The sequence below is a fragment of the Camelus bactrianus genome, chromosome 6 (genome assembly GCF_048773025.1).
Source record: "Camelus bactrianus isolate YW-2024 breed Bactrian camel chromosome 6, ASM4877302v1, whole genome shotgun sequence".
Lineage (NCBI taxonomy): Eukaryota > Metazoa > Chordata > Mammalia > Artiodactyla > Camelidae > Camelus > Camelus bactrianus.
Genome location: NC_133544.1, coordinates 111,587,852 through 111,611,301, shown reverse-complemented (window position 1 = coordinate 111,611,301; position 23,450 = coordinate 111,587,852). Strand labels below are relative to the sequence as shown.

General features: G+C 36.7%; 1 protein-coding gene and 1 pseudogene across 5 annotated transcripts in view; both read right to left on the bottom strand.

Annotated features, from left to right (window-relative positions):
- The window catches only part of LOC141578018 (large ribosomal subunit protein uL16-like), a 66,545-nt pseudogene extending 56,903 nt beyond the window's left edge, over positions 1-9,642 (bottom strand).
- LOC141578019 (junction-mediating and -regulatory protein-like) overlaps positions 1-23,450 on the bottom strand; it is a 136,373-nt gene that overhangs the window by 101,462 nt on the left and 11,461 nt on the right. For 2 of the 5 annotated variants that reach the window (XR_012507916.1, XM_074366566.1), the window contains one exon: positions 3,233-5,363. The exons of 2 other annotated variants lie outside the window; for them this stretch is intronic. Coding sequence is in view for 1 of the 3 variants with exons in the window: in XM_074366566.1 (XP_074222667.1) it covers positions 5,280-5,363 (84 nt within the window). In the remaining 2 variants the exon portion in view is untranslated. Of the gene's footprint in view, positions 1-3,232; positions 5,364-9,648; positions 9,725-23,450 lie in introns of those variants that run through there. One more of the 5 variants, XR_012507915.1, reaches the window with a different exon arrangement.

Here is a 23,450-nt window from a genome sequence, read left to right as displayed (position 1 = left end):
CCGTACATCAGAGATTGACGTAACATTGTAAACTGACTATACCTCAATTTAAAAAAAATTACAAAAATTATTTAATAAATATAAAGTGAACACATAGTTCCAAAAACTTGAAAAAGTATTAAAAAAAATGTAAAATATCTAAATCCTGTTATATTGTTTAAATGTTAGAATGATAATATCCTGGATATGTCAGATTAAATAAAATACATTAAAATTATATCTAGCCCTTTTTAACTCTTTTAAATGAGGCTACTAGAAATGTTTAAATAACATATGTGGCTCAAATTATATTTCTATCACACAGTGCTATTCTAGGCAAGAGTAACTAAAGATAAACATAATTAAGTTCATGCAAGAGGAGCACATGCTTTAGAACATCGCTATCAACTACTAAAAATTTACCCTGGAAGTTCACATTACAATAGCCCATCTCACTATCTGCAAAACACACAGTGAAAAAGTCTCAGCACCAGAATATAAATTTGCCCAAGAAAATTTCCGTATTTGCAGATGGATGGGTAAAAACATACAGAAGGAGGCAAACTTCAGTAGTATAATGGCTTAAAGTGCCTTTCATAAAAAAACTAAAACATGAAAGACCCATACTCTAGGAAACTAGTTGCAGAATATAACAGAAATGAATTATAAAAACATAACAAGAGTAATAAAATTAGGTGCTTAAAGTAAAGATACAAACTATACAACAGCAAAAAAAAACTGTAATATCTAAATTTTACAACTGCTGCAACAGGGATAAGCATCTCATATACTATACTAACGACATCATAAGGGTGGACTCACATGAAAAAATAGAACGGCAAAGCAAAAGTATAGTACTTTTAAAGTAAATGAATGGAGTTGCAAGTTGTTAGAGAACAGAAACAAGTCTTGTGCATTTTCATGCTTCCCTCAGAAGCCCAGGAGTGTACATATCACATAATACTAAAGTTACTTCTTTATAATTTACTAAGTGCAATATTTTAAATGTTTAAAGTTATTCATAATTTTAGTCTTATCAAGAAAAAGTTAAAATAACACTTAAAGTGCCTAAATAAGTTTTTTAAAAGTATATAAAACAGCATGAGAAATGTATATTCAAAACAACATAGTACATAAGAATAGACATATACACCAATGAAACAGTACTGAAAGTCCAGACTTTAAGCCATAAATCTATTTTCAAGTGATTTTGATTAGGGTGCCAAGTTCATTCAATGGAGAAAGAAAGGTCTCCTCAACCAATTGTGCTGGAGCAACTGGATTTCCACACATAAAAGAATGAAGTTGACCCCTGCGTCACACCATATACAAAAGTTAACTCAACATGGATCAACAATCTACATATAAAAGCTAAAATCACAAAACTGTTATGCAAAAACACAGGGGTAAATCTTCATGATCGTGGATTGCCATTATCACGGCAGTAGCTCTTAGATATGACACCAAAGTACAAGCAACAAAAGAAAAAATAGATAAATTGGACTTCATCAAATGTAAAACTTTAAAATAAATAAATAAATAAAACTTTTGTACATCAAGATATTATCAATAAATAAAAAGATAACCTACCTAATGGGTGAAAATATTTGTAAGCCATATATCTGATAAGGGTTTAATATCTAAAATATATAAAGAATTTCTATAACACAACAACAAAAAGACAAACAAATTAATTTTAAAATGGGCAAAGGTCTGGAATAGACATTTCTTCAAAGGAGATATATAAATGACCAGAAAGCACATGAAAAAATGTTTAACATCATCAGCCATTAGAGAAATGCAAATGAAAATCACACTGAGACACCATTTTGCACCTACTGGGATAGCCATAATTATTTTAAAAATTTAATACTTTTTTTAAAACAAAATATAAGCACTGGCAAGGATATGAAGAAACTGTAGATTGTTGTGGTAATAAAAACAATACATACACTGTGGAAAATAGTTTGGTATTTTCTAAAAAAGTTAAAAACAGAATTACCATATGACCCTCAAATTCCATTCCTAGATATATACACAAGATTTGAAAAAAGTCTCTAAAAAATATTTATACACCAACATTCATTGCAAGCCTTATTCACAATAGCCAAAAAGTGAAAATAACCTGTGTTCATTAACAAATGAATCGATAAACAAAATATGATATATACATGCAATGGACTGTTATTCAACTATGAAAAGGAATGAAGTTCTGACACACATTCTACAACATGGATGGACCTGGAAAACATTATGTTAAGTGAAATAAACAAGGCAAAAGGGACAAATATTGTATGAGTCTCCATTTGTATGAAATACCTAAAATGAACAAATTCATAGAGACAGAAAGTAAATTTGAGGCTACCAGATTCAAGGGGAGGAGAGAACAGAGAGTTAATCTTCAAAATAACTCACTACCCCTACAAGCTAGGTAAAACAGATAATATAAAACAGCAAACGGATAAACTGGCACTCTGTACCTCCAACAGTAATTGGAAACAATTTACAGGAAATGGACACAGCAATGTTTCTCCTGCATCAGGATCACCTGAGGGCTTGATAACCCACACTACCTCCTCTGGGTGTTACCCGAGAAGGCTACACTTCTAACTAGTTCCCACAGGAGGCTGGCACTACTAGTGGTAGGGGACCACACTTTGAGAACCACTAGTAAAGTTAATTTACAGATGTATACAAGATAAATTAATGAAGAGTATGCATGAAATCTGTAGTGCCAAAACAACTCATTCTAAGAACATGGGGTACTAATGCCTCCCTTAGTTTTAAGTTCAAGTGTCTAGGAAAGAATGACTTGTAAATAATAAATCTTCAATCATGTTTCCATGAAATAACATATTTGGCACAGTGGAACCTGTGCAGAAATCCTCCCGCTTTAATAAGTGCAAGATGAATCTGCTGGGAACTATACAGAATCTATTACAAAGGGAATTACTGGATACAAATTAACTTCTCTACAGCAGAGTTACATACCCATAACCTCCAAAGTAGTTTTATATTGGAAAGATTTTTTAAAAATGCTGAGATACAATTATCAGGGAAAGAGTATGGAAGAATTCCAATCTTCAGTAAAGACAGCTAATCTTCCTTGGTGAAATGGCTAATTCCAGGGCTAGAGCAGAGAATGCACAAGATGAGCCTGGGACATCCTGTGGTACTAGAAAGACAGTCAATCCTCAAAAAATGATGAGCCAGAAGCCTTCTTGAAAGGGTTCCCTAGAGCCAAACCTAGAGTAATTACAGCACAAATAGTAATTATGGTAATAGATTGAATCCATAGACTAAGAATCTGTTAGTATATTTGATATAAGTAAAATAAAAATCCTCAAGGCTATTCTGATATAGATTTAATAATTGAACACATAACTAAGAAAGGAAAGCTTTTCTTTTTTTTTTCTTTTTTTCCTTTTTTTGATTGAAAGTAGATTTATTCAGAGAGATACATTGAAAGGCAAGAGAAAGGCCACGAGGTGTGGGGGTTGGGTGCTCAGATTAAAAGTAGGTACATACTCCATAGACAGAATTCGGGCTGTCTCCAAAAGGGGGGGTGGCCTCAAAGGCGCCGTGTTGCTGGTTTTTATGGGCTTGGTGGTGAAAGCTTTTCTTTATAGGAGATCCAACCAATAAATGCAGAAGGAATGATGGAAACAGAAAATCACCATTTGGCAAACACCACAGTAATAATATCATTTCAGGTAAGAATCACCAATGAAAATAAAAATTAGAGAGTATGATGAAAAATGAGATAATTACCTGGTCACAAAGTGTTTGCCTACAGAACACTTATTAATTACAAAGGAAAAGCACAACTACAGCAGACAACCCCAATTGTATCACCTAAACCAAGTGAACAAATTAGCATCACTGGTAATTGTAAAAATCAGTAGCACGTGCCTCCTAGTAAGCTTAATAACGTCACTTGTAGAGTTCTCTTAACCAAAAATGTTTAACATTCATTGAATCATGGGGAAACCACACAAATCCAAATTGTTGGGCATTCTACGAAATTACTGACCAGTACTCTTCAAAGTATAAGAGTCTTGAAAGACATAGAAAGATTTTGGAATTGTTTCAGATTACAGAAAACTAAGAGGGGACATGACAATTAAAATGCAATTGCATCAGATCCTGGACAGAGGGAGGACATTACTGAGACAACCGGTGAAAACTGAATACAGCCTGGAGACTAGGTAACAGTACTGTATCAGTGTTAGTTTCCTGATTTTGATAACTACACTGTCACTGTGTAAGTTGTTAACATTTGGGGAACCTCAATGAAGACTACATGGGAAATCTTTGCAATATTTTGGTAGTTTTTCCTGAGTTTGACAAAAAAAAAAGTAAAACCACCAAAGAAAAAACAAAGCTAATAAATCAGAATAAAGTCTTGCTTTTATATCATATCAAGTTATTTCTGTACCTGTGAAGAAACTGTTACTGTTGACCCAGACGTTCATGGGGATAATAAAAAAATGACATGTGCTAGGGCAGATATTCAAGTTAAGTAACTTAAACTACCATTGCTTCTTGCTAAAGGAAAGAGAAGATAAAGAGAAGCCAAGAAAATCAGAAAAAAATCTTATATAATTTCTGCCAACATTTTTATAATAGTTTTCAACTGGCTGCAGTATTACCCACTTAATGACAGTTGAAGAGGCTTTGTGAGTCAGTAACTATACACGACTGTAGCACAATGGCATCACAGTGGGGTAGGGGACCAGAAAAGCACGGGGCTCTCTCACCAATGGGTTGTCTTGTTCAAAACAAATACTAATGGCACCCTGACTGACACACAGCCCTAGAGGAAGGTGGAGAAGTTGATCGCGGGCAACAGTGAAGAGTGATTTGTTACCACTGTCCCAGGTCAGTCTGAGAGGCCCAGATCTGCAGAAACTCCTGCTCAGGAAGGGCCAAGGGCTTGTCATCAGTCACACACCCCTGCAGGTAATCAGCTGTGACTTTAAACTGAGCTCTCCTGTGCTCCTTGAAGTACGAGGAGGGAAAATGTAAAGCAGAAAACTTTCCTAGCTACAGCAGGTAAGACACTTTTTCAGCACTCATGAGTGTGTAGCATGTACACCAAGATACTCACTGCAGCATTTTTTATACTAAAAAGCACTGGGAACAAGCTAAACATCCAGTAAGTAGGCTATAACATACCTCACCACTGTGCCAGGAGAGCTGGGGTAGGTTTAGCAGCTCTCTTGTTAGTAAACACTAAGTCACAGGCTGCAGATGTGCTGAATTTCTATCAGAACAAAGAATTTTCATCTCTAAAGGACTCACCTTTCAGATAAGGTTGTATGAGCATATCTGTAGCGCTCAGCTCCTGGAGGTACAGCTCCTGAGTCACAGGGCATCGGCACCTTATTTCAACAGATAATCCAAAAAAGCCTGCATAAATGTACAACTCCCAGCAATGGGGAGAGGGGAGTGAAGGAGCACAGAGAAAGACAGGTCCCTCCTGTAACTAGCCACACCTAATAAGGGACGAGAACACAACTACAGCTTTTGTAACTAAAACACATCAGGAAAGCTGTGAGCCTGCCCCAAGTTGGTGTTAAGGAGCAATTACAGAAAATACAAAACTGTGGGAGCACAAACTTGGGTTAACAAATTTTGATATTATAATGATTGTTTAACGAAATCATATTCTCACCTTTATGTAAACACATAAGAAATGTATAATCAAAACCCATGCTTTCTGTGTTTGCCATTATACTGCTCCTTCAAAGCAAAATGTCCAAAAGCACAAAAGACTGAACTCTCAGTGCCAGTCACCGCCTTAACTGAGGGATTTCGCTCAGCTGCCTTGAAGCTGCTGTGCTAGCAGGGACCCGCTAACTGTCTCCTCGCCGTGAAAACAGAGACATGCTTTGCTCACTTTGCTTAGTTCAAGGTCACAGACTCAGGGCTGCTTCTGCTTATGGAAAACCATAGCTCATCCCTCGCCCTAACCGGCAGGACGTGCTTGGCTTACCAGGCGCAGGTGGATAGTGTAGGTCACTCCTGCTCACAGAAAACTGACCTAGCCCTCAGCTGGGGGCAGCTGGGCTGCGTCGTGTGCTTAGATGATTTCTGATCATAGTATGGAGACTCTGTGGTGGCCTGGGGTTTCATTATCAATTATTCAGTAAACTGCAGCCTTGCTCATGATTGTTTGAGGCTTAAAATAACCATTTGTATTATCAATATTATAACCTTCTAAGTATAAATTAAGATTATAATGTTTTTGTTTTTCATGAACTGAAACTGCTGACCGGCATCCCTGCACATACACCATACCCCTTACACATTCCTATGATGTATTTCACTGTGATTAATTTTTTGACTATTCTCAATAAATATAAGAGTTTTGGAACAGCTTGGGAGTTGGTCTCTGGCTCCCTCTCACTCTCTTTACCTGATAAAGTCTTGAGAAAATTCACTATTCTACAGTGGGACTTTTGCTGGAGAAAACCCATGACAAACAGAACTCACACAAAAATATAGTGATCAAGAAAAAAATGAAATTTTCATGGCTGTACTCAGTTCAGTCTAGTAAGAAAGCTAACCTCACAAAGTCCTTTTATATTATCTTTTGTTTAATTTGTAAATTATTTTTTATGTAAAGACTGAAGCAATGAACAGGTGGTGTTGTTGTTGTTTTGACAAATTAGAAATTTGTTGCAACGTAAGTCACCAAATCACTGGGGAGGGTACAGCTCAAGTAGTAGAGTGCAACCCCCAGTGCCGCCTCTAAAAATGAGGAAACCTAGTTACCTCTTCCCACCAAAATAAAAAATACTTCTGTAAACCAATAATAAATAAATAAATTTTTAAAAAATCATCAGATCATCCATCTTCTCCCTCACCAATCTGAAATGCTGCCTGTGATAAATACCTATGTATATTGGGGTCTCTTTTTCAGTACTTTACTCAATTCATCCTAAAGTGTTGTTGTTGTTGTTGTTGTTGTTGTTGTTGTTGTTGTTTTGACAGGAAAGTAGGATTTATTGGTGGTTGTGTGGAAGGAGGGGACAGCACCAAGGCTCTCATGAGTGCAGGGCCTGCTATTTGTCCAGGGGGCCACGATTTGGGATGTAGTTGACCCTGCAGCCATCCGGGATGAGCCACTTTTCTGCCACCATGTTTTCAAATTCATTTGTGTTAAACTTGGTAAATCCCTACTTCTTTGAGATGTGGATCTTCTGGTGACCAGGGAACTTGAACTTGGCCCTGTGCACGGCCTCAATCACATGCTCCTTGTTCTGCAGCTTGGTGCCAATGGACATGATGACTTGGCCAATGTGGACCTTGGCCACCATGCCCTGGGGCTTTCCAAAGTCACCCCGCATACATGTCTGGACCCTTCAGAGGAAAGCTGTTCATATTCATCTGACACTATTTGGCCACAGAGTGGGAACTCATCCACTTTTGCCTTCTTGAGCCCCAGGTCAAAGATGCGGATCTTAGCATCAGGGACACCTCAGCAGAAGCATGGCTTTGGGTGTGGCTTGTTCTTACAGCACTGGTAACACCAGGCGGGGTGGCGGCCCATGGTGACACCAGGATCTTCAGTGGCGCACAGAAGGGAAAGAGCTAAAGTGTTTTATTTACTATCATTTCATGATACTTTTTTATATCAGAAATAGTCCTTTTGAAGATTGAAAAGCACACCTAGAGGCTTCAGAATGCAAAATTTCTTAAAGGACTAATCCAGAAAATAAAGTCTGGAATTCTATTATTTCTGTTGAAAAAGAAGTTGGCATGATTTCTCTCTCCTTTTTTTCATCAAATGCAACATGGATACAGCAGGGAGGCCAGGAGCTTGGAAACACCTAGATTAACATCAGGACACTGCGCTGGTTGCATGATCCTGGGCAATTACTTAAATTTTCTTATCTTCCATTGTTTTAACCTATAAACAAAGTCCAAACATCTGCACATTGTTTCCTTTTTCCCATTTATATCCCCTTCTCTCTTTTTCTAAGTATAGGTAATCACATTTCAAGTGGATACACATCTTAGAGAAATTATCCTGCAGGAAAAAAAATGAGAATGTTCTCAATGTACTATTATGAAAAGATTTCTAAGATATACTGTAATTTTTTTGTCTATATACTGTGTTCTATTTTTCCATATAATGGGAGAAAAATGCCACTGTACATTTATATCTGTGTGTGTATATGCAAAAAATAGTCGGGAAATAATTTTTAAGTTTATATGAAAATATTTCCTTTTTAACAATTTCAGACATGTCAAAAGGGGAAAAAGATTGACTCTATCTGGATTTAAAAAAAAAAAACAAACAGAAAAACTGTGGCCCCAGAAAAAAATAACCGTGCTAACCAGAAAATGAATGGTTTGAATGAGTTCCACATATCAAAGGCTGACTCAAATGAGGTACTTTTTCACATTATATGAAAATGAATGTCTCTGTTTGACATTATGGTCAAATCCAGAAAAGTTTTTTCTTTGTTTTTCTATAATGTTTCACTTTATTCTGTTCTAATTCTACAGACTAAATATCTACCTTCAATCTACTCTTTGGTTTGTAAATAAAGTCTTTATTCTTAAAAATTTAGATCATTTAAAAATGAATTAAATTGATGAAATTATATATATCATTTACATAATCTATATTCATATGTAGCACATATTTTAGAAATAACAAACTACAACACAATGGAAAAGAAGGTTGGAAAGGAAAGTAGCAAAGACTTTTAATGCGAACTAGGCATCTTCTATTTTGTTGTACAAGCAATAGGGAGCCCCTGAAAGTTTTGACAAGAATGGGACATAATATGAAGAAAGAAATGTTTTTGAAGAATGAATGTAATCACAAAAACTAGATTATTCATAATAGCCAAAAATTGGAGAAAATCAAAATGACCATCAACTGAAGAATGAATAAACAAAATGTGGTATCAGCATACAATGGAATATTACTCAGACCTAAAAGAATGAAGTACTGATACACAATACAACATAGAAGAACCTTGAACATTATGCTAAGTGAAAAAGGCCAAATATAAAAGGCCATATATTGTATGATTCCACTTATATGAAACGTCCAAAATAGGCAAATTCATAGAAATAGGAAGTAGATTTGTGGTTGCCAGGGAACTGGGAAGAGGGGCGATGGGAAGGGACTGTTAATAGGCTTGGGGTTTCTTCCTGAGGTGATGAGAATGATAAAGCATTCAATAGTAGTGATGGGTGCAAAACTTCATGGATAAACTAAACCTCACTAAAATGTATACTCTGAAAGGGTAAATTTTCTGGCATGTGAATTATATCTCAACAACACAAAAAAGGTGTGTGCGTGTGTGTGTGTGTGTAAAATACTACAGGTAAGAAAAATAGAAAGCAACCATATTGGTTTAGCAATGAATACGTAAAGGCCATCAGGGCTTCTATTGTTAAGCCCATCTAGGGAGCACCATTCAGATAACCAGACTCCACAGAGGACCTCTCACAGGGTCCCCATGGTGGAATATAGCCTGGGACTCTGAATGAGTAAGTGTAAGCAAAGGGGCAAAAGGACTGTCAATAACAATAAATATATGAATATGAGGAGCAAGGAAATAAGACAAAATAAATCTCTTTTCTCTTTAATTGAAAATGAAACATTCACAAAGAGGAAATTCAACAGAATTCAATACTTACCATCTTTGGATTAAGAAATAAAGGCAATCTGTAGTCTCTTACCCAGACTTTTTCAAATTTTCAACACTAAGCTTACCTGTAAAAGGAGGAAAATGTATAAAAATGTATTTGTCTTTATTAACAAAGTATTTTATATCTCAACCATAGAAACCATTCTGAAATACACAAGCCCTAACCTATTAGAGAGTCAAGCATTGTTAAAGCCAATTTCTTGTGGAATCCATACACTACTGTCTTAATGGGAAAAGTAAAGTTCATAACCTACATCTTCACTGTCCAATATACCAGCCAAAAGCTAGTAAGCACTTGACATTTGGCTAAGTCTACACTGAGACGTGGTGTAAGTATAAAATATACTCCAGATCTCGGAGTTAGTACTAGAAAAAGAATCTAAACTATCTCCTTAATAAGTTTTCATAGTTTCATATTGATTACATGTTGAAATAATAATATTGTGATATATTAAATAAAATATATTAAAAATTAATGTCACCTGTTTCTCTTTAGTTTTTTCATATGGCTACTAGATATCCGGCTTGTATTATACTTCTATTGGACAATGTTGTGTTAAGTGGCAGCTAAAAGAGCTTTCTGAGAGCTTCATGAGTCCTCCCTTGGTTCCCTTTTTCTTGTGCTCCAGGAAGTAAGACTTTTCCCAGAGTGTTTCCTGCACTGGAAACCGCTGCACACAGCAAGCAACATGAAACAAGCAATAACCCTAAGATGTGACTAGGAGGGAAATCGCTTACAGTTCCTAAGATTCACACTGTACTATGAATCTGAACAAGAAAAATGGAGATTCTCTTGGGGGGTAAGACTGCCTTAAGTAACAGGAGAACAGCCTCAGACAGCAATGATATGAAATGTTTTAGGAGCTTGGAACTCCCAGCTGAAAGCCGCCACCGTTGCTGGGCCTCACACAGACAGCAAACAGAGCAGTGGGCCAGGGAGCCAAGCACGCACATGTGTGGGGCAGGACAGCCAACTCCGAGAGGTGGTGAACAATGCCCAGGCAAAGTAGAAGCCAGCGGTAGCCCACGGTAGTGGCCAGAAAGCTTCACGGAGAATCATTTTACCCCCACGCTGAAGGAATAAGCCTAAGACCTAAAAAGGAAATTATTTCTCTAAGAATGAGGAGGTCTGGAGAAAACCCCAAAATTAAGAATACTGTCCCCATAAACATTTATTCTCACTTAAATACCAGAAAATGCTAACTAATCTACAATGACAACAACAACAACAACAACAACAACAACATCTATAATTGCCCGGGGTGAAGGAACTGACTCTTTTGAGGCTGATGGAAATGTCTTCACTGTGGTAGCATTTCCATGAATACAGTTGTCAAAACTTATCAAATGAAACCCTACATGGGTGCAGTTTACTGTATATATTATATCTCAATAAAGCTGATTGCAAATAAGTAGGAAACAAACAAAAGCAATCACCATTTGCCCTGTGGTGGTCACAATGTAGCTGTCATTCCCTGGGCATGTGCAAATTTGGTCACTGACAGTTTATATCATTGTAAGCTTTGCTGAATTATGTGTACTTTGTGTACACACATGTCACATTTATGACCCAATTTTTAATATCCTCTAAAAGATTACACTATGATTCAGCATTAAAAAAAAATTGATGCTTGCAAAAAAGCACAGAAAGGCAGCGGTGGGGACTAAGTTTGATATTCATGAAGCAAATATTTGTGATTAGATGAATGACCACAATTCTATTTTTGTTTTTTTTTTTTATTTTTGGGGGGTTTTTTTGGACAAAGCAATATCCAAGTACTTATAATGCACTCTATCATACTTTAAGCCAGCATTTTTCTTCCTTACTGACAAATAAAATAACAATTTGTCTTATAATTGATCATGTGGTGGGCAGAATTCTAAGATGGCTCCCAAGATTTTAACACCCTGTTTTACACACCTTCTCAAAGTTATTCAACCAAATAGTAATCTAAATTCTGCTGTGAAAGGATTCTATCAATGTAATTAAAATCCCTAATAAGCTGACTTTAAATTACTGAGATTACTGTAGGTTGGCCTGACCTAAAAAAATCAGTTCTTATGAGAACACTGTCCTTAAATAGCAAACAGCCATGCTGTGAACTGTGCATACAGAAGGCCATGTGGGAACCTAAGCGTGGCCTCCAGGAGCCTCTAGGGGAGTGTCTGTTACTCCCAGCCAGCAAGCAAACAGGAATGCCATTCCTACAAAGGCAAAGAATTGAATTCTGTGAACTACCAAGTGAGCCTGGGAGAGGACTGTGAGCCTCAGATGAGCTCGCAGCACTGGCTGACACTTTGATTTCTGTCTGGTAAGACTCAGAGGACAGGACCCTGCTAACCACGCCCAGACTCCTGATGGACAGTGACTGTGAGGTGAGCTGCTAAAGCAGCAATGCAAAACTAACACAGAAGGCTTCTTAGATTTGAGGAAATATGATTTATATTATTTCTCTTAAAGGCTGCTGATATGCTCCATCATCAGTACAATTTCTCACACTTCACATTATTATGAGTGATGTGATTCAATTTCACAAGGCAGCAGGATGAGGTAATACTACTCTCAAAATTTTACAGGTAAAAAAACTTTAGAACACATAATAATTTGTTTCCTCCAGCAACTGGGCATACGATTTAGCATATTTGCCTCTGTCTTTCTAAACCAGTATCATTCCAAAAATAAATAAATAAGTAAAAATCTTAGTCCTTATCCATTTCAAAAGGAATGAAAATAAAGTTGAATGTGTGGTAAGAAAAGCTAATTTTGAGATCTAGCAAGGCCATATAATTTGAGGTAATCATCTAGTTTCTAAGAACTTCAGGGAACTCAGCTATTAAAAGAAGGACTAGTGGAAATTTAAATCAAGTCTGGAGCCTAATTTATAGCAGAAAAATATACAGACATATATACAGACACAAATGGATAATGACATGCTCTGCCAACCTTATAGAGTGTATAATTAAATGCCATTGCAAATGGCCTGCACTTCAATAGCCCTTGTGTGCCAGACACTCATCTATAAATGATATATGAAGTGTACAGACAAGGACTACCATATAGAATAGTGGTGAGGGTTTCCGGCCACAGCCCCAGAATTCCTGGCTGCAGCCCCGGGCCCACCGCTGACTGAAGGCGAGGTCTTTGGCATGTCTAGCACCCCCTGTGCCAAACCTTCAGCTGTAAGACAGGGACATGGACAATATTTATCTCCGAGGGCTATGGTGAGGATTGAATGAGTTAATACATACAAAGCACACAGAAGAGCACATATTAAGCACTCAAATGCTGACATCAATATTGTTTACATAATAGTGCCATATTAATATTCACTTCTAAGAAAGGCAAACTGTGCATCTATGGAGGATACTAACGGACTGTCCCCCTGGGATGGCTTTTACTTTTATTGTATGAATTTGCCAGGGCACTGTTAAAATTTGTTACTGTGTTTTTTACCTTAGTGAAATGTTTATAGGTTCAAGTAATGTATCTATTTCTGTGTTAAAAATCTAATTGAAACATATGTGGAAACATTAGACACTGACATTCTAGGGCTTTGCTATGCAAAATAGAATTTTGAGGACCACCAATTCAGCATCCCCCAGCTGCTTGTTAAAAATGAACAATCCCAGAATACACAGTACATTTGGCCAATATACTTTATGTTTCTTTTCCATGGGAGGGATAGTTTCTCAGGCTTTTCTCTTCTTCTTTTAATACTCAGTACTTCCTTTTCTGTGCCTGTAAGGCTCCTGGATGCTATTCAGTCTATTTATAGAAGGTGCAACACTAGTTTTCAAAATTTTTCAAAAATCAAATAACATTATCTAGGCCATAGAAGCCTTTTACAAATGTACTTTTATGCAAATCAGATACTAGGAGACAATACTCAAATCCAAATAAATGTTGCTTTAAAGCTCATGTTGTTGCTTTATAGCACAAAACAGTGCAAGCCAAGAGGGAGGAGTAGGTAACCAATGCAACATGAAAAACTGATATCTAAGATTGGGTATTGCTAATTAAGGTTACAAGTTCAAAGCCTTAATCTTTATACACAAGTACTTGAACTTCTGAAATAAGTGGTTTGCATCACCTCATTACTACAGTACATTGGTTCTCAAATTCTCGTCCCCTAATCATCAGTATCACTTGTGAACATGTAAGACTTATACTCCTGGGTTTCTCTCCAGACCTGCTGAATCAAATACCAGGTTTGGGGACCAGCATCTATGGTCCTACAAGCCCCCAGATGATCCTGATGATTGCTAAATTGTGGGAACTACTGGAATAGTGGTTTAGGCACAGTACATTTATGCCGAGTTTTTCATCACTAGTTTGAATTTAATTCTGCCTGGTCAAGTGTGAAAATGTATGAATGTTGGAATAGGACACAAAAATAAGGAAACCCAACATGTATGCCTGCAAATAAGTGCATCTATGACAAATTATAAAGAATTATGTGATTTAAAGCTGATGTAATTCAAAGTCACTGCACATTTACTTGATTGTCTACTATGTATGTTTGCAGAATTATTTATAAATTTTCTATAACCTTAAACTTTTACAAAAATATAAGTATGCAAGCTTACAAGGTAGAAATAAAACCTGATTGGTTGACGGGGGTGGGGGGGAGAAAATAAAGATAGATAATGTGAAAAAACAGTAAGTTCCCTAAGACAGGATCCTTAGGTCTTGACAGGATTATCTGTCTCCCTCTACACCAACCATAAATTCCTATTTACCACAATTTATTTCATTCAGGCATTTTCTTCTTTTTTTTTTTTAATTGAGTTATAGTTAGTTTACAATGTTGTGTCAATTTCCAATGTAGAGCACAATTTTTCAGTTATACATGAACATACATATATTCATTGTTGCATTCATTTTCATTGTGAGTTATTCAGGTACTTTTAATCTTTAATAGACCATCATTCAGCACACTGCTTTTAGTGTCTGCATGTAACTTTTGATAAAATTTTACAAAGGCTTTGAATTATAATTCTGGAAGTAGCAAAGTTCAAGTGTATATAACTACAGTTAGAAATACAGTATTTAAAACACAACCAAGAAGAAAGAGAAAATCTTCTATAAGACATTTTTAAAGACCAATATCCAGGTTTAGCTCTTTTTAAGGTAACAAAATAAAATTCAAAACTATTTAAATCTCCTAATGAACAAATAAAAATAACAGGGCACAGACGTCAAAACTATGTTCTCACTATATTTATTAAATGTGAAACAACTATAAATAAACTAATTAAGGTATAGTCCCATACAAAGTATGGGGAAGAAGGAAAAATGAATTTTATTCTAATGACAAACACTATCTCAGCAAACAAAAATAGTTTAAAAAACCACATAATAAAAACACTCTGCTTGTACCCACTGACTTACTGTATATCTTAGAGACTAACAAGTGCTCCTTCCCAAATTTTCTGCTACCCCTTCCCAGCATGACAAACCGTACATTTCCAAATCTAAATAATATATTTCTGAGGCTTGTCCCGTAAATAAGAATCTCTTTCAAAAGATTTACCTCTAATGACAAAACACATTTTACACATAGAAAATAATTATTTATAAACATCACTTTGCTCCCTAAGCCTTTAGATTTGACCTAGACAGGCTTCTTCTACTGCTAAAGATGTATCTGGGATGCCTGTCCTGATGATGATACCAAGGGCAAGACTGAATTTAATTTAAAAAATGCAAATTACTGCAAGTTGGTTAAATTACAGGTTTAAATTTCATAATTATTTTGTATAAGAAAATAAACGTGGAAAATGCTTTTCAAGAGTCTGTTTATCTTCTAATATCTGTATAGGATTAAATCTGATTATTTTCCCCTCCTATTTCCGTACTGCAATTTTCAATATAAAACTTTTCACTGAACGGGGAGGGCATAGCTCAGTGATAGAGTGTGTGCCTAGCATGCACATGTTCCTGGGTTCAATCCCCAGTACCTCCTTAAATAAATGAATAAATGAATAAATAAATAAATTTAATTATCTCCCCCAAAATAAATAAATAAAAACACAAATAAAAAAAAACCCTCCTCCACTGAAACTTAAGAGGCAGCAGCACGGTGACTAAAAGCATAAACCACAGTCAGATGATCTGGATTTGAATCCTAGTTCTGTGAATTCAAATTCCTAGCTATACATTCTTAGAAAATTCTCTGAATCAGCTCTTCTCCCATAAAAAAGGCTTGTTAGTATCTATTTCATAGGGACTGCTCTGAGAAATAAATAACGTATGTATATATCCTTAGCAGAGGGTCTGATATATTGCAAACATTCAATAAGTGGTAACAATGATAATCAAAACAAATAATGATCAAATTATTAATTTATCAAATGATCAAATCTACACTTTTATCCTGTAGATTCTCAGCCCTCTCCTAGTTAATTCTTTATAAATAACTAGGGGCAGCTCTGAGGTATAAAATCAATCATCAAAAGAAAGAGACGTAGCAGGCACCTTCCTCACCCTTGTTCTCTCCCATGTTTCAACAGCCTTAGTCATTATCCAAACTTGAGAATAAAGACCTGCTCACACTTGGCAGAGGAGATCAGAGGCCATATTTAACACCTGTACTTAATGATAGCTCACCCACGGTGTAAGGCTGATACCATATACTCATTTTTCCAACACATTCAACATGAGAATGGGGACTTAGGTGGAAAAGAAATCAACCAAAAGCATCTTTCAGGAAGTACCTGTTGGATCAAAAGTCTCATTGCTGAGTCAAGAAGAAGGTCACCTTAATGCATCACATGTACCAAAAGAATAGGCTGTTTTATACTTTCTAGAAATGAAGGGAAACGTTCACATGAAATCTCTATCAACTTTTGTGACTGTCTTCTAATTCATTTAATAAATATTTTTTGAACACCTTTGGACTGACACTACACTAAGCACTTGGATACAAAAGTGACAAGATAATAATATTCTCCTCTTGCAGAGCCTATTAGAAAATCGTTCCCTTTTTTTTCCTCTCTCATTCATTGGTTGACTTACTATATGCCACTATGTGGCAGCAAATGTTAGGCATTTAGGGGAGGAGAGATTCACTAAAAAGATAAATAAGATAGAACCACTGTCGTCAAAGAACTGACAGGCTAGTAGAAGAGAAAAATACAAATACCTATGTTAAGTGCTATGAAGCCACATAGATACTGTGCATAATCAGGAGGAAAAACAACTAACTCTACTCACATTAACCAGGAAAGGCTTTCTAAAGAAGATGGTATTTAAATAGAGTCTTAAGGGATAAATGTTTCACAGAAGAAAGGAAAACAGTACTCCAGACAGAGGAAATAGCCAGGTGCAGATACATACATGAAACTATATACATGCACACACACATACACACACACAAACTGCATTAAATATATACATGTTACATACAAACGGAGATACAGTCAGTTTTTAGATGGAAGCAGTCATTTGAATTACAACACAGAAAATGATGCAATTGCCTACTTTTCCAATTCTCCCAAAGATGGTACACAGCTAATAATATATATATAAGGGAAAAGTTAGTTCCTTCCAATTCCAGCCTTAGAGCATTAGCACTTAATTCTCTCCCTGAAATAAAGGGAGGTTTGAATGCTAGGTTAAATCTGGAATAGAAAAGGCTCTCCCTTAAGCAAAGCATCAATTCAGGTTGGAAAATAAAGGAAAATAGCAAGGGTATCAAATTAGAAGCTCCTTAAATGGACAGGGTTCAATTTTAAACAGTAGGAAAAAAATTAATTCCTCAGAGAGTAATAAAACTTGAAGGAAGAAAGGGAAATCAGACATGATGCAAGGTTTCTCCCAATGATCATTCTATTAACAATGATACTTGCTTTTTCCATTAGTGTGTACTTGACTTTACACATATTTACATATCATGGTACTCACATTCTGTAAGCCCCCTAACTCTTGCTATACTTTCACGTGAATAGTTTGCCATTTAAAAAAATTAAATTCAGGCAGATGGGGTGAATAAATTTTTTTTAATTGTATAAAAATTAGTAAAATCTTCCTGGAAACCCTTCCTAGCTTCTGAATAATAAGTATAAATACTTTTGCTTTTTGAGTAATTGCCTTATCATCTTAAAAAAAATCATGAAATCTGTTAATTTTCCTTTATGTCTATGTTTTAAAATGTGGGTTAGAGGCTTATCCATGTCTATGCTTTATCTTTATCAATAATCAGTATTTACACACAATATAACTGGTAAAGTACCTTATACTACAAAGGAAGTAATCAAATGAGAAACGGAGAATTTAATGATGGAGCAAGTTTTCCCAAACTTGGTATATTTGACCTTTTGGACCAGATCATCCTTCATCATGGGGTGCTGTCCTGTACAAGGTTTACACCTGGCCCCTACCAACTAGACACCAGCAGCACCCTCACACACAACTCTCCCCTACTTGCGACCATCAGAAACATCTGCAGATGTTGCCAAATTCCCCCCTGCGGCCACTGCTGCATGCGGGCAGCGTGCTGCGCTTCTCAGTGGTTATCTCACTTCACCTAACATAGTGTCCATGAAATAGTTGTTATTTCCCCAGCTTAACAAATAAAGAAACTAAAGCCAAGAAAATTAAACAACTTGCCAAGAGTCACGTAACCAACAAGTGTGGCAGCCCGTACCGAACCCACACAACGGGGCTTCAGTCCCTGCTCTAGTCACCGTTTTGTTGTCTCTTAATACCTCAGCATTTTTCATGTGACACTTGAAAAGTAATATTTTGAATCTTATCTGAAAATAAAAAAGTAAAATTATCCACACAAAAGGAATTTAAATTAAAAGACTCCCAACCTAAATTCAGGATAAACTAACAAGTATTTTTTAAGAACTGACTGTATGTATGCCCAGTACCAACTTTAGGAACTAGAGTGATTCAAAGAAAAAAAAACTACATTTATTAAGGATTTGGCTCAAGACCTTTTCCACACATTACCTCTCTGAAGTCTCACAACACCTCTGTGAGGTTGGTATTAGTATCGTCGGTGGATGTAGACAGTGTACCAGGTTCTTGTCCCATCCCAGAAAGAATTCTGAGATAAGATGTAGTGTTTAAAAAAGGTAAAGTGAGAACTTATTAAGGGATGGATTGTACACTCTCAAGGGGAGAGCTAGCAGGCTCAGATGAGCAGCTGCCTTGTGTTTCTCTGGCAAGTTAGTTACATAGGGTGTAAAAGTGAATGGGTGGGTTATTCATTAGGGAAGGAAGGGTTTGGGGTCAGATTCCCTGATTGTCATCCCAAATCCACATTCCAAAAGAGAAAAGAGATTTTTGTCCTTATTTAGTCTGGATCAGAAGTGTCATGGCATCAGTGCATGATGGATACTTCTAATCTGCAAGGCTAATATTAATGAAATGAAGGCATAATGAGAAAAAGTTTCATTCAGACACTGGAAGTTCCTGCCTTTTCTCACCTTTCTTTATTGGTCTCCAGGCCACTGATCACCCCTAAATGTGTGACCACTTATGAGCTTAAAGATTCCTGCTTTTCTTTCTCTGCCCATGGACCCCTGGTTCTTACATGATATGTGGTTTCCTGCATTTGGCCTGTGCCCCTCATTTCTGCCCAATTGCTGCCATTTGGTCTGTGTTCCCCTTTCTCTGCTTATATCTAGCTATCTGCCTGCTCTAACATTACTTTTTTCAAATGAGGAAGCTAAGGCTCAGAATAGAAAGGTAGTCCCTGACCTAAGAAGGCTTACAATTCAATTGAAGAGACACAAACACACAAAAAAATGTTTTTTTAAAGACAGAGAATAAGTTAAGTATCTCAGTTAACAACACAGAGGGTGAGAAATAAAAATGAGCAGAAGGAAAGTATGAAGGAGGATTAATAAAATGGCTCACTTAGGCTAACAGATTACTTATTCTTATGCTCACCCTTAAAATGGTCAACTGACCTGACTGACCGGTTGCTACTCATGGTTACAGGCCCATTGTTGAAACTGAAGCTGTTGATCTTACTGTTTCTAACTTATTCCAGTCATTGAAAGTCATCATCATGCTGGGTCTCTGAGTCCTTCTCCAAGAAGAAGGTCCAGTCACAGGACTGTCACCTTATAAAATACCCTGAATTACCAAGAAGACCACACCTTGAGATAAAGCAATCTAACCACTACCCTCCATAGAACTGATCACCTGAAGGCATCATAACACCATTCTGAGTTTTCTGATGAGAAAATGATTGTGTTGATGGTTGTCAATGCTTTATTGTTTGAGCTATGGCTCTAGAACCACCCCACCCACTCCATCCCCAAGGTGGGTACACAGTTTGGAAGGCACTAGCCTGCTGTGAATCCCCTTTGCCTGACAAAGCTATAAAGCTGCCTCTTTTATTCTAAGCTCCAAGACCCTGTCTCTGAATTCTTTGGCTTGTCAGGGACCGGGAGCCAATCTTTTGGCAACAAGCATACAGTTAGATTAGTCAGGGAATAGTTCTTAAAAAGGGTTTCTAGTATCCTCTCTTAAGAAAGGAAATGCATGAGCAAAGTGTAAGAAACTGAGGAGGAGAAACACATCTGAAAACAACAAGAAACAGAAGCGTGGGGACTGAAATGTAAGCTTTGTGATAGCCAATGCAAGCAGCAACTCAGGGAAATGATGAGGAGTGATACGTGCCTTAAAATTCAGATGGAGCAGTAGCTGGAGATGAGACTAGCTCTGTGCTTTTAGGGCGCTCCTGCCACAAACACTCTAAGGCATAACTACAGGAATGAACAAAAAAGGGCTGAAGGTGAAGACTAATGGTTGGTAGTGGAAGCTTAGACATATGGAGTCAAACACCAAAATTCATAAGATGGGTGATGGGTCATCTACTTTGCTTTATGCATTTTGTCTCCCCAAGCAGAATGTAAGTTTCCAGAGGGCAGGGGGCTTTATGTCCTGTTCACTTAGATCAATGTCTGTCATAGTAGGTGCTCAGTAAATGTCTGCTGCTGAATAAAGGCAGTTTTCAAAACAGTTCACCTATTCAGAAACTAAGGCCACAAATGTATTCAGCGTTCAAAAAACAAAAAACAAACAAACAACAACAACAAAAAACCCAGCAAGCACACACACAGAAATAAGAAGACTATTGTCCTATTCAACTTTATTGCAACAACTAACATTTACTGGGCACTAACTCTGAGAAGACACTGTGATCCATTATCTCAATCCTCTTAGCTGCCCTGTGACAGAAGTAGGTAGTATTATTATGATCCCAGGTTTACAGGTTCACACAGAGAATAAATAACCTGGCCAAGGTCACAAAGCAGTGCAGCTGGAGGAAGCTGGGTCTGTCAACTCCAAGGCTTGCCTCTCAACTACTACATCACATACACAGAACTACAAGTATTCTTCTTAGGCAAAGCTATGGAAAAGTGGCCAATGAGGAATGAAAACAGCAAAACAAAACAAAACAAAATAGAAACTCCAATGTAGTCAAAAACCGTTGGTCTGCCCCTCTCCTATAGCGGCTACTGTGGAATCTCCCCACCTGGGTACCCTGACTACGCCATGCCCAGCACAACTTCAGTGGTATAAACAATCCAGATACTGAAAAGCAGGAACTAGAGTCAAGCATCTAATCAACATTTCAAAGAGCGGTAGATAACAAGTGGTAATGCCCCAGGGCCACAGACCAAAGAAATGACGGCTGTGACCTCAGACTAAGGCTGACCTCAGACCTTCCCAAGCCCTTCTCCCCATGTCTGCCTCTTCCCTCCCTCCTATGCCCTGCGTGTCTCTCCCCACCTCTGCACCTCCTCTCTCCCACTATATGGCCTTCACAAACACTCTGAAAATTTTTGTTTCCTGCTCTAAATTTCTCATCTAGTAAGTTAAATTTGTAATATTTCTCTAATGAAAAGAAGTCTACCTGTAGACAGGTAGAAAAATGTTCTCTGCATGTTGCAGCATCAGTCCAAAGGGCACATTATCAAATTCACACAGTAGTCACTAAAGAGACCACCAATCAAACAAATTAAAACTGACATCCCACATATTTATTTATGTAGCCTTCTGGTGTTACCCAAATAGTAACTACACAGGAGGACATTAAACCCACTAGACAGACTCTGCTCTTCTCCCATCAGTCCAGTAACACATCCATGACTGCAAAGTTCTGAAAATCTCTAAAATGGAAAGAAGTGTAACTCCAGAAGCATGATTGCAATCGTTACCAACAAACAAAAATATTTAAAATATTGAATTTCCTTAAAAAACTAGAATATTCATTAAATTAACTACTTAGAGATGCACTAAAACATAAGCTAATTTAACTTCTGCACTTACACCAAAATCTAAAGCAAATGTGCCTTAAAAGCAGACAGACAGTAAGCCAGAAAGAGAAAGAAAAATACCATATGTGCTCTCTCATATGTGGAATCTTAAAAAACAAACAAAGTATAAATACAGAACAGAAATAGACTCATAGACATAGAATACAAACTTGTGGTTGTCAAAGGCGTGGGGGGTGGGAAGGGATAGATGGGATTTCAAAATTGTAGAATAGATAAACAAGACTATACTGTGTAACACAGGGAAATATATACAAGATCTTATGGTAGCTCACAGAGAAAAAATGTGACAATGAACGTATGTATGTTCAGGTCTAACTGAAAAAGTGTGCCCTACACTGGAATTTGACACAACATTGTAAAATTATTATAAATCAATAAAAAATGAAAAATGTTAAAAAAAAAAGCAGTCAGAGAATGAGGACAAGAGTTGGCAAGATAAACAATACTAAGAAACATATCTCAATCTTTTCTTTCTGCCTTTGGATATTTTTCATACACTTATCTTAAATATAGAACCCTATTAAATAAACAGACTATGAAAGCAAAGTCATATTGCACTCAAAATAGAAATACTTCCCAAATACAAAAAAAAAAAAAAATCAAGAAGCATTTATTTCTTGAGTTGGTCAGCTGAAAACTGATTATGCCAAACCTAAGGAAGGAAAGGAAAGTTATTTCTGAAAACGGATCCTGTATTTAATAAATATTAAGCATGAAAAGGGAATGTCCATGTCACCTTCACATCATTTTAGGAAAAGGAGAAAAATCAAAATTCAGTTACAACAAAATCACCTGAATAAAATTTCATCAATCATAGTTTGAGATGTAATGATACAAAATAAACTTATTAAACTTCATTTTTTTAAAGCTTTTCATTTCCAAGCATTAAACCAAAGGATGTTAAAAAACTTGATAACCCAATTACAGCCTGATATTTCCAAACGGACAATTTAAATCAAAGTCACTTTCAGAGCTAATCAATGAATTCATCAAAAAGCCTCCTTTCTGATCTAAGCATACTGAGGTCTTCGGAGATGAATTCAAACTCTAGTTATGTTCAAATCAGTCTTTCTTTTCTGTAAATAATAAGCACAGTAGTTCTGTCATTTCTCCACTTTTTAAGATTTTTAAATAATATGTTAATGAATCACACACTAGCACAGATGCTTTTGAAAACACTGCAGAATTACTTCAGTTTAATTTATCAAGCTCCAGGGCTGAGTTTAAGTGTTGGGCAACATAAAGCCTGACTTTAGCCTTCTGTCTGCGTCGCACTGTAAAAGACTTTTAACTCACATTAATAGTGCGGGGCCACGCTGTCCTATGCGCGGCGCTGGGAGAGCTCTGCATGTGCTTTATATTATCTCATTTAGTCCTAACAACCCTGGGAAGGACATGGTTTTTACATCCACATGTGATGAGGCCCATAGTGAAAAAGGGTAAGTAACTCATTTCAGGCCACATGGCTAAAAATGACACTGCCTT